The 17,500-nt window shown below is 40.1% G+C and overlaps 1 protein-coding gene across 3 annotated transcripts in view; it reads left to right on the top strand.

Annotated features, from left to right (window-relative positions):
* Nucleotides 1–2,567: 2,567 nt before the first annotated feature.
* The window catches only part of LOC138008236 (zinc metalloproteinase nas-15-like), a 17,308-nt gene continuing 2,375 nt past the window's right edge, over nucleotides 2,568–17,500 (top strand). The window contains exons 1-9 of one of the 3 annotated variants that reach the window (XM_068855498.1): nucleotides 2,568–2,747; nucleotides 2,924–2,965; nucleotides 5,543–5,668; nucleotides 8,397–8,429; nucleotides 9,644–9,673; nucleotides 9,750–9,869; nucleotides 13,981–14,001; nucleotides 15,526–15,608; nucleotides 16,943–17,500. The exon at nucleotides 16,943–17,500 is cut by the window's right edge and continues 2,375 nt beyond it. In XM_068855498.1, coding sequence (XP_068711599.1) covers nucleotides 2,696–2,747; nucleotides 2,924–2,965; nucleotides 5,543–5,668; nucleotides 8,397–8,429; nucleotides 9,644–9,673; nucleotides 9,750–9,869; nucleotides 13,981–14,001; nucleotides 15,526–15,608; nucleotides 16,943–16,975 — 540 coding nt within the window. In that variant the 5' untranslated portion in view covers nucleotides 2,568–2,695 and the 3' untranslated portion in view covers nucleotides 16,976–17,500. Of the gene's footprint in view, nucleotides 2,748–2,923; nucleotides 2,966–5,542; nucleotides 5,669–8,396; nucleotides 8,430–9,643; nucleotides 9,674–9,749; nucleotides 9,870–13,980; nucleotides 14,002–15,525; nucleotides 15,646–16,942 lie in introns of all 3 variants that reach the window. The other 2 variants (XM_068855497.1, XM_068855499.1) reach the window with 2 other exon arrangements.

Here is a 17,500-nt window from a genome sequence, read left to right as displayed (position 1 = left end):
ACTGTGGTAGTTACCGACATCAGTAGATTATAAATTCGAGTAAAAAGTAACCACCGCCAGTGTTTGTAACTTAACAAAACCTAAAGAAAGGTATTAAACTAAAGAAATGTTGGATTAATTTTTTTTGTCTTCTTCTCGTTTCGTGGAGGAACTGATTTTAAAAGTAAACGTCGTGATAAGTTTCAGACCGTTGTCGCATTTGAGCATGGTGAAATAGCATCACATCAAGGGGATAGTTCTTGTAAAACTTGATTCCTTCACCATTGTCTCTCAATATTTTTGTCACTTCAGGCGCGGATCCAGGATTTTGAAATGGGGGGGGGGGGGTGAATTTTTGTAATAATGTAATAGAACCAAAGCCTGGTTGAGGTGTTTGAGGTCTGTGTAAGAAGGGGGACTCAGAAAAAGGGGGTGAAAATTCACCCATTTCACCTCCCCTGGATACGCGCCTGCACTTGTTACCTATTTCTCGAGGTGTACAAGTTACTCTGTAAACAAGCCGAGCCAAGAATTAATTTATTTCTCATTAAATCAATAACTCTGTGAATCAGGTTATTGTGGATTTTACACCAGTCTCCCATAGCTCAATGGCAGAGGATCCGCACTAGGAATCGGACGGTCAACGCCGGTTCATCCACTGTTAGGGGCCACTCGGATTTTTTTTTGTCCGAGTATTCCAAACCTGCGATCAGGCGTACTTTTCTTTAGACAGGACGCGAAAAAGTACGCCTGCTACAATTTCTCAACGAGTCGTCTTCCGCCCACCAGTAAAGACACAAGAGTAATGTTATCATGTGTCATGTAGCTATAAATGTGAGCCAATCAGATTTTACCGGAAATTACCTGCACCTTGCGATTCGAGGAAAGAAGCGACGAAAACAAAACAGCACTCTGGCTGGAATGTCTGCGAAGTCAGACTTTGTCCATAAAATCAATGCTATTTCTGCAAATCCCGCTTGACGGTTGGTGCGGTTTTTCTGTCAGACATTCGAACCCCTTTTGAACGAAAACAGGGAGGGAGGTATTTTGCACAGAAAATCTTACAAATTCAGTGTCTCTTAAGTGGCATCGCATTTTGACATCATTTTTGTGGTATTCTATAAGGTAGAAAAGAAGTACTTGACCGCCACTTTTGAAGCTGCTGAATGAAGCAAGACTGCTGGCTTTATGAGTTTGCACAACACAGGCAGTACAAAATGAATTTTATTCAAACTCGAATATTTGAGATGCCAATAAAAGATACTATTAAAATAAATATGAGAATAATGGACTTTGAGAAATTCTAGTTTTCAAACAGCAGCAGCAGCAGCAGCAGAAGCAACTCAACTATCGTTTTGTAAGAAGTGTGTCACTAAGCTATTGTTCAGATTGTTCAGCGCGTCCGTAAACAATGTCGAATTTCTCTGTCAAGCTCGGCTGATTCCCCGAATGTGGCAGCACTAAACTGAGTTCTATGCGGTTCTTTTTGGATTGACAACTTGTTGCTTTCGAATATGTTCCAAAGGACTTAACCACGACTACAAACGTTCTCGAGTCGGTGGAAGAGGAACGATGCATTTTTTCGAGAATATTTGGTCCCGTAAATGTCACTGTTGCCAAATCCCGTAGGAAGTACAACTATAATTTCTGTTTTTAGACAAACCATTGCTCGGATGCATTCTCTCTGCTCTTCCTTTAAAGATTCTTGAAAAAAGAAATGAAGTCGAAGCAACGATAGACGTAAACAGAGCCTAAACATCAATTATTTTCAAATCCTTCTCAGCGGCCATAATTTGATCAGCTGTTAACCGATTTTACAAGAAGTACGATTTGGAAACAAGGCCCATGCAAAATGTTGGAGGGACAAACAAGAGTATTGTGGTATTTTTGATATTGGGTTTGTACTGTCGGCGCAATGCAGTAGGGGCGAGCTGCAAATTCGCGATTATATTACACTTCTACACAGACACAGACGATTCGCGTGGCATCTGCAGGCTGCAGATCGCATCTCTTGTGATTATCACCCTAAAGTCTTTATATATCTCTTGCACTCTGGCTCGATGAGAAACAACATTGGAAGGGGACAAAACAGGAGCAGGAAAGAGGTGAGGGATGGAATTAGGAGATTGATAATGGGATTTAGGAAAGAGTGTATAAGTGCTTGGTTACCCTCCGAGTAGCACCGGAATAGCCATGGCATGATTTTGTCGAATAAACTATTTGCCATCTATTAGGAGGCTGTTCTATTCAAAGAACCAACCAAAGCACTTATAGAAACGTCTCAAGAAAAACAAAATTTCACTGCACACTTTCCTATAATAAGTTATCAAGGATACGCAATAATTTTATGAGAGTAAATATATTGAATGGAACATTTGAGCCCCAGATATGCAAAAAGACATGCGCGAGAATAAGATAAGCGGAATACTGCTTAATTTTAAATTTTCACCTTCTATGCAAACCATGCATCCATTTGAACCAGCCTCAACTCTCTTCTTTTGACCGCGCAAACTTCAAAGCCATAGTGCAGCCCTTAGGAACGAATCATAATTAAGCGTTAGGGTTGAGTGCCATCATTGTCTGAAAACGATTTTCACCGCCGTCGATATATAAGCCCTAGCGCCTGTTTGATATTGTCAAAAGGCCCTAAAAGCAAAAGAAGCAGTGTGAAGAAGTCTGATCAGCAACACCAGGAGTTTCACTGGGTACAAAGAAAATGAAGGCGATCTTTGTGTTTGCTACATTATTACTTGTTCATAATTCCAATGGTAAATGTTTGCTATTGCTATGTCGATACTTATTTGCTAATCATTTTTTGAATTTAATCCTTTAATAACTCGATAATGTAAAAAATGGTCCTAAAAGATATTTGGTGGCGTTTATACCTATGACTTTGTTTTTACCGTTTCACATATTAAGTAGTTCTTTATCTCAACATTTTTAGGTAATGCCATTATGGAAGCTGAAAAATATCTGCGTGATGAAGGTAAAGGGTTAACGTTCTGATACAGCTAGTAATAACCAGACGTTGATTATATTCGTTTGATCATTTTTAATTTAAAAGAAAATTACAGATCAAAACGTCTTTTGGATTTGTATAAACGTTTGACTAGTTTTTGTTTTCATAATCATCACGCGAGACTACCAATCCCGCCAAAACCATCGTACCGACTGTTGCAATTCATTTTATGGCGCTGCGTTTTTTTTCCCTGAATCCCTCAAGATATATGTATAGTTACTCATGCCAAAATAACTTTTAGATTGTAACTCCAATTTGGATTTTCTGAGCGGTTTAATTAATAAGAAAAAAACGATTTAAACGTGTTCGGCTGATGCTGTGCACCTTACAGGGGGACCTGACTCCATAATTGTCAGTGGTTGTGTACGTTCACCAACTCAAAAACTGACAAAATATTCGTTGTTCGTATTTATGATACAAAATGAAAACAAAAAAACACTGAAGAACTAACCGTTTCGTTACAATAATTGATGTGTTCTAAATTATTTTTGAAACGGTATGGCGGAAATTTTGCCACTGATTAATATAAATCATTCACCCGCGCAACTAAAGTAATACAACAGAAGCTGAATACATTTTCTGGTGGAAAGATTTTTGATGATTCTGTATGTTTCACTTTTCATTAATTTTTATTTTTGGGGTGGGGGGATAATAGCCTTTAAACAGGCTCTCTTGTCTTCCCGGTCCTCGAAGGAACCTGATTACAGCGTTTACCGAGATCAAGTTCCCAGCTGGCTCGAAACTGAGTTCCGAACAGCAATATGAGTTTTCCAGGTTTTTATGCCGGTGCTAAATTTCTCACTTCAATATGTGTATCTCCAGCTCGATGAAAGAAAGAAAAGTGATGTGCATACTGTCATGTTTATTTAGTAATACTGTCTATATATTAACACCAACAATAATATATATGGGTTATTGACCAAGCGTGAGGTCAAGATAGTGGTACAAAATCCGCCATGCTGGAGGGCAAGATTATTATTATTCTCGCACTGGGGCATTAAAACAAAGAGACCTGAACCAGCCAAGCTTGACTTGCCTTTGTTTTAATGTCCCAGTGCGGGAATAATAATGAGCTTCCCCCCCAGCATGGCGGTGCAAAAGGCCTATTCAATTCATCCACAATGTTGACAAACTTCCTCCGGTTGACGTTTTTAATAAAATAATACCAAAACTTCCTGACCTGATATAAGGATTTTTTTAATCTTTCAAAAGGAAATTTAAAGAGAGAGGACTCCAAACGAATTCCCGCCACTTGCTCTTTGAAATAATATCCATTGAACCTGATTGGTAGACGGCAGTTCTCGGCAGGGCGGCAAAGCTAGGGCAACTTCTTTGCCAGGACTTTTCCCCAAGGCAAAGGGAAAGGTCCTGGGAACGGGGTACTGAGTGAAGGTCTTAGAGAATACAGTTGAACAAATTGTGCTCATACGGAAAGGCATGAATTGAGATGTTATAATTGTCAGCCATTCCATCTGATGCTAAACCAAGATGATATATGTCATTGATTATTGAAATTGCTATCTGCGATCTTTGCATCGAAATGATAGCTCTGACATTGATGAAGTTGAAATAACCTGACTTAGGCACTGGCATTTTTAAACCCTTCATTACTTAATTTGTAACTTATACCATTTCCCCCTGTAATGTTTGAATGATTTTCAAGTCTCAGGCCGCGCCAGTCGAAAACTTGAAATATTATTGTAATTGGTCGAGTGGGAAAATGGTGGCCCCATGTATGCCGTAACATGTGACATTTTCGCATCTTACATTGCAACATGTGGAAATATTGCCATGTGGCCTCGTTTACGTGGAAGCAATCCTGGTGGTCATTTTGGATTTCTAGTAAAACTGAAAAATCGTTGGATTTATTGGTGTATGACGTTTTTGCAGTTCAGTTGCTGTAATACTGTACCTAATTGTAACGAATTTCACTCCAATGAAATTTAGACAGAGGTAATTTATTCGTTATAGCAAAGTAAAACTGATATAAGGGTTATTCGCCTCTTTTGGTTTCTATTTAAAAGCCTGAATCGGTTTTTTCACTTTTTCCCAGAAAACCAAGACGGCCACTAAAATGGTCACCACAGACGCCAAAAACGAGACCATGGCTCAATATTTTGAGATCGAAACATAAACATTCCTTTTTCTAGATATCCTTTGCAGTTTCAATTGGCCCATGCTGATAAAAAAGAACTGTTTATAATTGGTAGAGCGGTTTTCAATTGAGTGTCGAAAGCAATGAGCGAATTACTTTGGTTTTGCAGTACTTCACTCATTGATTGGTTTAAAGTTCTTGCCCCACTTTTTCAATCAATCAGAAGTGAAACCAAAACCAATCGTGGCTCGCGCGTGAACATTTTCCCGCGCTTTGTGACGGCTACGTGTAATTACTTCGAGTTTTGATTGGTTTACTGGATTGTCTCCCTCCTTTTTGATTGGCCAAAGTAATTACTTTGGTTTTGGTTTTACGACATGTGAAAACCGCTCTAATCCACTTTGCATTGAATGCTAAAATTAATTATGGTTATAATTTCAATAAAATAGTTTGTGATGATGATCCTGCCTATGCGGATGGGTGTGCAGAGCATGCTGGTATTCCAAACTACTGTCAGGACCAAAAAGAATTTATGAGAAAGAATTGCCCAAAATCGTGTGGATTCTGCACTGCAGGTAAGTAAAAGATTTCCCACCATGTTGTTATGTCGCGGGATTATGCGTTATAGGCTCGATTACCAGTCGCTGTTTTGGGAAATGAGCCAGCGCTCACTCCCAAAATCACGGCTGGACGCGTGAGGTGAGCCATTGTTAATCTCCGCCAATCAGAAACTCGCCTGCACAAATCCGTCTGGCCATGGTCTCTTCTGTTATCCACGGTCTGGCATAAATTATATTTTTTGACTGCGAAGGTATTCTTTGACCCGGCCTGTTCGAGGTTTACAGTGCTTTTAAGGTAGGAAATGTCCATGATTTCGACAACGAAAAGTGTTCGAGAAGCTGGAGAATGAGGATTGTGTCGTTTTCTACCGCCTGAGTTCGGAAACTTTACTACTTTTCCAGTTGGCGCCAACGGCAAAATACGACTTTCAAATCCATTGCTATTACAATTTCTCCTCAGACTTCGCTAATGTAAGAGCAAGTAAAATTCCTCAAGATCAATTGAAATTACTGCTGAGTTTATTAGTGGCAAAACGAGGGGGGATGAGGTCGACTGAGAGCTGGAGCAGCCGAGGATTTTGTTGATGGTTCGCAGGTTTAATTCAATTTCACATTGATCATTTAACCAAAAAGTCAAGCTCATATCATCTGGAAACTTCGCACAGACGTTTTAAGTATTGTTATTTAATTACTGTTTTGTTAAAATCAGTGTTTTGGGATGTCTAATGCAATTTCTCCGCAACTTTTAACTTCGCATAAATTATATTTGAATTTATGTCACAGACACAACCTATCGCTCACTAGTCCTGTTCCGGGACTCCCTCTTACCCCGCCCTGGCCCATTTTCATGGCGGGGTAAGAGGGAGTCGCGGAACAGGACTAATCGCTCACGCGTCCAGTGGTCTCTTCTCGGGGAGGATACCCGAACTCGAGTGAGCGGCGGATATCGAGCCTAGTTTATGCGTGTGACCCACCTGTGCAAGCAGATGGAAGTTCATATTCTCATGATTGATGGGACTAAAACACACGCACAAGATATGGAAAAAAAAACACTTGACGTTGCACTGCATGCGTTGTAAGTGTGTGCTTAGCAAAAAATACGTAGGGAAGGAAGAGATTCCAAGCAAACGTAGCGTCCTCAAATCTTACATAACTATCAGAAGGTGATTAAGGTGGAGTTGAAGGACAACCAACAATATAATTAAAAATAGAAGAGTAACCAGGTTTTGGAAACATATTCATGTAAAAAAGCGTTCTCTGGTTGAGAAATTTAAAAACGTAAGCTTTCGGCTTCCAGAGTCTTTTGTTCTATTCAAAAACGGACCTGTCGGAATCAAGCTTCAGAGTAAAAAAGACCTGTCGGACTCTCACTTAAGAGGTAAAAGGGGCCTGTTGGAATCCTACTTCAGAAGTAAGAGACGCCTGTTGGAATCTAACTTCAGAGGAAAAGGGACCTGTCTGAATCATGTCTTCCATAGGGGGGTGCGGATGAAAAATGGAATGTCCCAATCAGTGCAAATATCGAATCATTCATGGGCACCCAGATCATAGTTGTATATTGGGAAACTTAGGATTGTTTTGGACAGTGTTCAAATCAGGGAAAAGGTCAAAGCAGTTGTAGTTGACGAGACACATCTCATTGAAGAATGGTAACAATTTTTGATTTATATAATTTATATTTTTTCAAAATGAGCAGATTCCGCTATTCTAGAACCGTATATATTTTATATCTATACACACTTTATCACTTTTGAGATCAGTCAGAAAGCATGGTTATATATGTACTAGTATTATTTATTATTTGTTTATATACGGAGGCATCTTGTTGCACAATATTTTGCAGCTCATTTAAAAAGAGAAGAATGGCTCCAATACGTTTAAATTGTTACTGGTACATGTAGATTCAAGGGCTAGATGTCAACTTTTCTAGAGATGATCATGCATCTAAATACATGTAATATCAACCCGATTTACCAAATAAGCAAGCATCAACTTGTTCATAATTTTGCATTTTTTGTTAAAACAAAATCAAGTTACTAAAAGTATGTAGTCTGCATGAGATGTTCGCAGTGTTTGAATTCATTGAGCATTTCAGGTATGAAGTACACCTAAAAGGAGTTGATTTCTGACAGACTACACTGTTAACTGCAATTGAAATGATCATATATTAGAAATTAAATACACTTATCAGGAATTATTTTGTGTTTAGAATCTTTGTATATGTCTCAAAGGAAATGTAGGTGGTAAGATTTGAAGGGATGTGCAATTGGGAATTCCAAAACACACCCATCAACTCCAAAAGAAAAACGAAAAAACAGTTGAATAACATTAAAATAAATCATATTCTCTACAGGAAAAATTTTCGACCTGCTTATGCGAAACTACACTGTAGGTATGCTGAATGCCCTGTTTCCTATCGCACCAATAGTTGCACTTTAACAGCTACTGCAACAGAGACAGAGAGTTTTCCAATATACACCTCTGATCTGGGTGCCGATATTTGCACTGATTTAGTCCTTCCGTTTCTGATGCAGAGAAGTCTGACGAATGCCCACTACGAATTATTACAGATGGTACTTGCATACTGTCAAGTTTGATTGACTGATCCCGCATATATAACCTTGATAACGGCGAAAGACTATCACTTATATTTCTTGTCTCATGTATTTCCAAATCGTTTCTTAAATAAATAAATAAAGTAAATAAATAAATAAATGATGAAACTATCTCAAAACTTTTTTAGGGATTCAGTCATCCCCTGAGGCTTCCATCATAGGTAAGTCGTTGATTTGCCTTCAATTACGCCTTTTTAAAGTTCGTACGCAGGTAAGTCCAAACGTAACAAAATAGAGTAGCATCTATCTCAATCTCTCCGAAATTCTAGCACTACTCATTACTCTTTCATAATTAATTAGTTGCAATGACGTTTCTCTGCCAGGATCTGCCATAATTTAATCACCCGGCACGGAATGCCTTGATATTTTCTCGTGATTGGCTAAAAAAATTTCGCGCCACGTTTTCGTTTTCATGAGTGGCAAGTGAAGATCCGATTGTGACTTGGGTGCCATTTTTCTCTTCCTTTGAGGCGGCTACGAGTACATTCATTCGATTGTCTGCACCAGTTGACATAAGCTGACAGTCTTTTTTTACGACCCTCAATAAAGAAAACCCTTTACGTTAAATAAACTCAATTAGGCGCCTCATTCCAAAATGGCTTTAATTTTAACATTCTCTAGTCTGCATTGAAAAACAGCAGTTCCTCCCCATTGTAGGGAAATTTTCTTGACTCTCGATTTTAAATAGGCTTCAAAGGTGATTTTCCACAATTAGCAGTGGGGGATTAATTAATTGGTAAAGGATAAAAACTCTGTCCACTCTTTCCATGCAAAAGGCAACATTTTGTCAGCTGTATAAAACTATGATAAGACAATATATAAGGGTGTTCGCGATGCCCCAACATGATAGCCATGGTAACGGTATAGCACTGCCAAAAGGCCCTTTAAAACTCAGTTTTTGATAATTATCTCAAAAACCCATTGGGTGACCTTGCATTTTCTTTTCAAATTTCTTAACCCTCATCACAACGTCGTCCCCATGTGGCCAACCTTGTCCCTGGGGACGAAGTTGGCCTCATCAAATTATCTAGCTTAGTCAGTAAAACTTGACTGAGATATTTATGAAAAAGCTCTCTGAAGATGAAAAAAATGCACCAGATCATCCTTGTGAATTTGCTTTCAGAATGCGAAATGACGAATAAAAAACAAAACACGTCACCATGCTAACTCTGGAAAACAATTTTAGCTCGAATTTTCCTTTCTTGTATGTTTTGATCCACTCTCCTCGTGGTGAAAATACCCTTTGGAGCCTCCCTAAGAAGGCAGTAGTAAGGGCTGAAATTACACGTAACAGAAGGATATTCAAATGGCGACCATTTTGTAGTCGCGCGTTATCGTTAACAATTTAATTATTTTTCTTTCTTACCATCATCAGAGCCATTAGCAAAACCTATGGCACCTCCAGGTAACACTTTCGACATTTTCACTGCTAAATAATGGTGATATACTCAACAAAGTTTGATCGTTACTTGTTCCTTTAGCATTTTGCCGCGACCGTGCCGTGAACTGTAGTCGATGGAAGGCCCTGGGCGCGTGCCAATCAAGCGATATTAACATTGCGTTACAGATGACTGTCTACTGTGGAGTCACTTGCGACATTTGTGAGTATGCCTTAAAACGAGGGGGCATAAAACATGATGTTGTTGTAGGTGAAAGAAATTATAAGGATTTGTATGGAAGAAGGATGCCTTGTCGTCCAGTCAGGCTTTGATGATTTTCACACGGTATCCGGATGTTTCGCCCACAAGACGATTCGCCTACAAGGTGATTTGCCCACAATGAAGAGGTTTCGCCCACACTTAAGTGATTCGCCCACACAGTCCATACTTAACCGTATCACCATAGGCAGCCCAGGCTTGCGTCAATACAGACAGCTGTTCCTCAGTTATTCTTATTGCTGGTAACTGAGCAACGCATTAAGGCCGGTTTACTCGGTGCGACGTACGGCGTGCGACTTATTGGCCCGATTTTTTTCAAAGCCGGCGCCAAAAATCGGGCCAATAAGTCGCACCCCGTCGCACCGTGTAAACCGACCTTAATACGTTGCTCAGTCAGTTACCAGCAATAAGAATAACTGAGCAACCTACACTGCTAACACAGCTTGTCAAATATTCTCTTTTTCTTCTCTTGAGATTCCTGTATGACATCGCCGGTGTTGCCACCTTTCACAGCCGTCACATAAAAGTGCTTCTTGTCGTGAGGTCACGACTTCATTGCAAAAAAGACAGGGGCACCCAACGAATCTGTTCCTCACATTATCTGTTGCCCAGAGGAATCTTGCTGGCTGGCAAAAATACAGGTGTTTCGATTAGCTGCTTGGGAAATTTTGTTATTGATAGAGGTTTTGCCTGGGAATTACTGACTTTTTCTAGCATTTCAACCCGAGCTGGCTGTAGAAACTCTGAAGACTGAGGACGACTAAAAAAAAAAAAAAAAAAAAAACCTCTTCCCTCTCCCACAAAGTATTCACAAACATCCGACGGCTGGTCAGAGTGATTGCGCTTGCGGAAAAAACCTGTTTTGTCCCGGTTTTGTCGCTTTTTTTCCGTCGTTTTGGATCGAGGGATTTGAAAGCGCGCGTAATTCCTGGCTGGGAAATAAATTTGATCAGCTGGCTGGGAAACCAACCAATTTTATCTAGCTGGCTGGGACATTTCTTGTGTGTCTTGCTGGGAAAAAGGAGCAGATTATGTTTTCCCAGCAACACTGAAAAACACCTGAAAATGCCTTAATAACATTTATTTTCATTAACTGGGGTATAATAATACATTTTACAACAAATTGGTCGTTGGGTGCCCCTGAAAAGACAATGATAGCTTTCCATGTTTACTTAAATTTCCGACAGATACGATTAAATGTTTACGCGATTGCTGTGAGCATAAACTGACGAAAAAGCACAGTCCTTTTATACTGTAATGATTAATGTGCAAGGATCGAAATCACATTATTGTGATTGATGGTTCATGCAGTTCCATTCTCACCGGACCCCCATGGAGACAACTTTTAGTCGGAACATTGAACGACTCGGAGTTATTTTGATCCGTTCAGCGTCGCTTGGTTTATTGGAGAACAAAGCTATGCAAATTTTGGGACCGTGTGTGTAGGGCTGCTAAGAATGGTGCATTTGGATCCGTATTGTTTCTCTTGATCAAGGCCAAGGAAATGAAAATTTGTGGATCTTTTCTAATTCAAATGAGTTGAACCTTAAGGACTAGGAATATTTTCTATACTGTGTCGCAGCTAGAGAGGAAGTGAAAAAACTTGATAGTGAGAATGTCAACTGAATAATTCGTTGTTCAGCATGTTTTCGGCATTGAGGTAAATAAATACATTACATGATGTACGATGCACGCAGGCATCGCTAGTAAATTCTGCTGCGATATTTTATAACCGTTATATTACGATGGATTCCTTTCCTTCATAGGATTTGTGGGCGAATCATCTTAAGTGTAGGCTAAACCTTTTGATTGTGGGCGAATCGTCTTGTGGGCGAAACCACTGTAATTCTTTTCACACCAATCCTTGTATTTTGTTATTTTCAATTCAAAGCGCTGTAAATTTTTCCATTGAGGTTTAAAAGTTGTAAAATTTCCGTCCTTGCATTTATTCTAGCTTGTTCTACCTTCATTAACTTTTAAAATCTCACATCTTTTTGTGGTGCTTTGTGATTGAAAAGTTCACCGTCGCCTTTAAAGAGGGCCGTAAAGGGGTATTCCCGTGATGCGTGATTAGCCGATTTTTATTTTCCGTGAAAGGTGAATTTAATAAATTATTCTTCGTGATCCATGATCTGAAGGTTTTGCGTGACCCGTGAAGAACTTGAATTATTAACCGATGTTCGTGATTTCACTACTCTATTTGGCGTGATTTTAAGATGCGAGTCCTCCGAAAGTGTTATTAAGACTGAAAACATCTTGGACTCCTGTATAAAGCCTTACGCTTCATGCTCCATACAGTCTGACTGATATTGCTGGCAAGGCATTGCTCTGGGCGATCTCCGTTTGCTGGGACACGCATAATACATTTGTTTGGGATATTTTGGCCAAGCCCTGAAGGGGTAGGCCGTTTATTGAAAATCAGCATGGTAACCTAGGAAATACCCAAATATAGAAGACATGATCCCAGCAAAGGTGAGGGGACACACGCCATCCACAAGAAAGTAAAAAAACTAGCGAGGGTGGGGAGGGAAAATCGATTTGACTCTGTTGAATCAGTCTCCGCCATGCACAAATGGTGAATGATCTCCAGAAAATCCTGGATGACAGAAATGCCCAAACTGCAACATGGGAAATAACTAACTAAGCATGTCACACTCAGCATGCATAAATCCATTTATTTCCTCTGGGAAATAAATTTCTTTTGTTGTCCATATGAAACATCGGACTGTACGAAAACGTTCCCTACCACAAGCAATCGAACTTCTGGAAGAACTTCACAGTTACTTGGAAACAACAACAGAAAAAGCGTTGTCGCATACCAACGATATCAACAATGAAAAACTTGAAGAAACGCAGCCAGGATATGTCATGATAAAAAAACTTGAATGGCCGTTCTCTGGGTAAAATGCCAGCACAGGTAAACCAAGCGTTCCTCAAGGACCTATCTCTAATCAGACAAACCGTTCGGTCAACATGATCTTAAAGGGACTGAAAGATCTGGAGGCCTTAGTTGAAGAATATAATCCAAGAACATCAGACTGTATTAAAGACAAAGTCTCATTCAGCCCTAACACTCTCGAAGAGGAGACTCTTACTTCTGTTGCTGCCCTTACGAGTGTTACGCCTTCTACATCGCAGGAAGCCATTGAAGATTGTCAAGTAGTAGAGGAAGCCGAGGTAGAAGAGGAGGAAGAGTATGACACCGACTCAGACGCTGAATATCCTATTGCGGACAATGACGAGGAATATTCTTTGGACGATTTGGTGTTTCTTCGGGTAGTTACAACGTGAAGTGGACGAATGGTCAAAGCCGTCCATCGAGAGTGATTTAGGAATGTGATTTCTGATATGCAGCCTTTACTAAGCCTTTCACGATTTTGCTTTCTTCAAGCACTCTTTCTACCGTAAGAGAAGGTTATTGAAACGAGTACCTTACTTGTTTATTTTCGTGATTCGGGAAAAGGAAATTTTGACAGCCGTCATCCGTGATTCGCTGTTTTTTCTGTTCGTGAACCGTGCGAGAGACCCACCCTGTACGACCCTCTTAAAATGTTATGGAGCTGTGCAATTTTTCGTGCAGCTTGTCTCGCGAGGCCATGGCCAGAGAAGTTGCACGAAACATTGGCCAATCAACCTCCCAAAAACGTTGCGAGACAAAGTTGCAGAAACTATTGAGGAAAGTTTTACAAAACGTTGCGACGAATTCTTCAAGCATTGCGCAGTGTAACATCTGTCCTGCAACTTTTGTCGAAAAAGCTTTGCTGCTCCACCCGATGAAAATGCTCCTTTAACCTCATGTGATCATAGAAAATGAGACAGGTTGCAAGAAACGTTGCCTGGGCTTAAGCACCTTGTTTCGCAATGTGAGGACTTTTGTCGCAATTGTGGGACAAGTTGTAAGAAAAATGACGAGTGTAACACCGAGCGCCATAATATTAATTAGTAAGGAATTCTCGAGTTTTCAAATGGTCACTTTTATTCATTACTGAAATTTGACATTAGCGTCAAGTTTACTTACTATTGGTTATGTGACCAGTTTGTTTGTTCATTTCAGGTAAGGCTCCGACACCAGAAGGTAAAGTATTTAATTAAAATTTGGCTAATGCTAGAGCAATTTCAAATCTAGTGGTCAACGTCAATGGCTGTACGTGAAGCAATTGTCGAAGAAATGAGAGACAGCCACTGAGGTATTGCCCCCAATCTCTCCAAATAATTAAGTTCCCAGTCAAGCAGGCGGACCTTCTTCGAGTCCTTAGAAAAGGACATCCCTTCCTCACAGCTGACACCAGCCCTCAAACGTCTACAGACAGAGGGTTTCAATACGAACAAAATCTGTTATCCAACTTTATTTTATGGCAACCAATTCTCAGGCTAAGTGGAGCACTAGGTTGGTTGGTTTTTGGTAGGGATTTTACAGTACGGACCACTACCATGGAAATTGTCTGTTTCCGTGTTTTTTTTTCTCCCGGGAAATTAAACAGTGCAATTAAACAAGCGGAAAGGAAGACGAAGATTACGAACACTCACCAAGCGGAGAAATGTCCGATGGCGCAAAGAAAAGACGCCATATAATAAACAACTAACTAACCTCACTTGCACGGACCGCACTGGGGAATAATCACCCTTGGTCGCTTTCGTACGGACCTCGCTGTGCGTGGTCCGTACTGTCACGACCTCAGGCAACATTCCACAGTAAGGCCCTCGCGCTTGGTTTGTAAGAGGTTAAAGCTACGGTAATACGAGCAACAAAAACGTCCAACTTGTCTCGCAACATTGCTGCGAAACTAGTCGAAAAGCAATGTTGCATTTTGCATCCCACACACAACCTGTCTCGCAACACAAGAAATCAGTTCTACTTTCTGCAACACGTAATCATAAAAATTACAATTTCCTTGATTGTAATTGGTTTAATGCCTCCTTTTTCCCACTAATTCACTTGCCAAGCTGTTATCAGACAGTTTGTTATCGGACAGTTTGTCATTGGACAGTTTGTTATCGGACAGTTCAATAAGCCAATCACACTTAAAGTTGCAGTTTAAATCAACCAATCACAACCTTGGTTTCATTCCTCATAGAAACAGTGTACCCTCTTTCTTTCTTTCTTTCTTTCTTTCTTTCAGAGCGACATTAAACAATTTACGCCTCCTTTGTTAGTCTTTAATGCAAAATTTCCCTTTCTTTCTTAATTTGGATCTTCATCTTTTCTCGGAAATTGTAATTTTTATGATTAATTGGTAAAAGGCTGAAAAGGACTTCGTGTCGTCCAATTCGGTCTGTAATCACTCGGCTCGTGATAAACAAATCGGACTTCCGCTGCGCGTTCGTCCAATTTTATTATCACTCGTATGATTCCGAATTGGACTCCACTCATTCCTATTACCATTACTAATTTATTAAATAAAACAAAGAGTTTCTATCTTGTCCTGCGTCTGTTTGTATAACAAAAAAGTGACATACAAACGACGGTAGATTGTGCCACTGATGTTATTATTACGTTTTGACTTCATCCAAAGTGATCCATTGGTCATGAAAATATCATCATCATCGCCTCTATTTCTTGTGCGTCACTTTTCGTTGTATTCTTGCGTCTTTTCTACAGAGTGTTATGACAAGAAAATGAACTGCAATGAACTGAAGAGTGAAGGAAAGTGCACATCGACTGATCCAATAGTGGAACATGATGTAAAATCAAATTGCTTGATCACTTGCGGTTTCTGTAGTAAGCTATGTCATATTGTTTATAACTTTAATTTAAAAGTATGTTGAGGGTATTTTAGTGATCGACGTCCTGGGTGTTTAACAGTGGCTGGCCAAGGTTAGACTGCGAGCAGTCTCCCTTTTGCTCTAAAATCGTTGAAAGAACAGTACAACTTGAATGGCCAAAGCTGTGGGTCGCAAATACCGCGGGCGTCGGTTTACGCTCTGACCAACGCCCGCAGTATTTACGACCCGCAGCTTCAGCCATTTTGAAAGTTCAACGTGCGCCTTCTTTTCAAAGATTTTAGAGCAAAAGAGAGACTGCTTGCAGTTTAGGCCAAAGTTTGAATGTAAGAATCCCGAACCTTCTGTGAGTGTCTTATCTTATCGAAGTTTCTGAGAAAAGGCTTGAGGTTCTCTCTGGGCAAAACTAACGAAGAAGAAAAGGACCATTAAATCTTTGTCACCTTTTAGAACTACGATACGCAAAAAGGAACTGATGTAGAGGGATGTGGGAGGTTAATTAGCTTAGATGTTCGTGATTTTTCTTACTGCATTAACAGTTTCCGAGTAATTTTAAATGTTATTTATAAATAGTTTTGGCCGATAGCATGTTAGGCTGTTTTATATATTGTTATGAACTTTTCTTTGTGAAATAACATTTTAAGGCAATTTTAAGGATATATATTGTAAATAATAATTTTGTATTTTAGTTTGTTTCCCCCAACCTCGTTCCCAGGGTCTCGCTTCTCTGCCTCCTAATGTTGTTGAGGGGAAGCGAGCAACGAAGGATTTGGTTTTCCAAATACTGAAATTTTTACTGTGAGAAGAATCTACCACAGACTTGCAGAGCCTACAGGAACTTGCCACGATACTATACGCTGCGTAAATCTTTTCCGGTGTCTCGGACTTCGACATTTCCTCTCGCAGTTGATACTGTTTCTCATGACAGATGTGTTTTACTTTTCCCGGACAATTTTTTTTACTTCTACATTGGGCTCAGGAAAGACAAATTTACGACTTGGCTGCCCGTCTCTTCGGTTGTTTTTTGTCACCTCTCACTTTTTGGGAGACACGTGACCAGCCTGAACCAGGGTTTTCCCTGAACGACATTAGGAGGCAGAGAAGAGAGACCCTGGGAACGAGGTTGCGTGTCCCCAGTTGATTCGTCCGTTGGGGCCAGAGCGACTAAACAACGTCATAAAGACTGCGTGTGTACATAATTATGTTCGCGACATGGAAACGACGTGAACCTCTAATCAAGTGTAGTAAATACGAGGTCTAACATCTGCACGTCCTCTATTTTTGTCTGTATCCAGATCCTGATATTCCATGATGCTGTAGTTCAGTGACGGAAAATCACGTGGTTGCATTCCACTGTTTACCAATATCGGGTTCTGTAAATTAGCCGGCACCAATACATGTAATGACCTTGTAAAACGTTAGCAGGAGACATGCAAGCGTAGTGGCTGGATCATTTATTAAGTTAAGGGATGTTAATGCATGAGTGGTAAACCTCTTACAAATACGCAGCACTTATATCTTTCGTAGTTGTTAGAGAGTAGTGCCAGTTTCACTTGCGAGCCGGGGATCTAAGAAAAAGCTCACTTTCGAGCCCAAAGCGCATGCTCCGAAGAAAACACATACAGGCTGTAAACTCGCAGTGGCACCACAGGAGCCCTAAGCCCAGTGTGAAGGAATATACGGATTTGTATGAGGAGACAAGACCTGAGACCTGGGCAGATAATTTTACGAAAAAATTCTCAATTAAAAGCCTAACCTTATAGGCCATTTTCGAAATATCAAATATTCATCTTGATAGTGAGGCAGTGAAGACAAAAACAATAGAAGCACGTTGGAATGAATGTGAAAAATAT

Source organism: Montipora foliosa, chromosome 6 (genome assembly GCF_036669935.1).
Source record: "Montipora foliosa isolate CH-2021 chromosome 6, ASM3666993v2, whole genome shotgun sequence".
Classification (NCBI taxonomy): Eukaryota; Metazoa; Cnidaria; class Anthozoa; order Scleractinia; family Acroporidae; genus Montipora; species Montipora foliosa.
The sequence above is the reverse complement of the archived record's forward strand: the minus strand, read 5'-3'. Positions and strand labels throughout refer to the sequence as shown.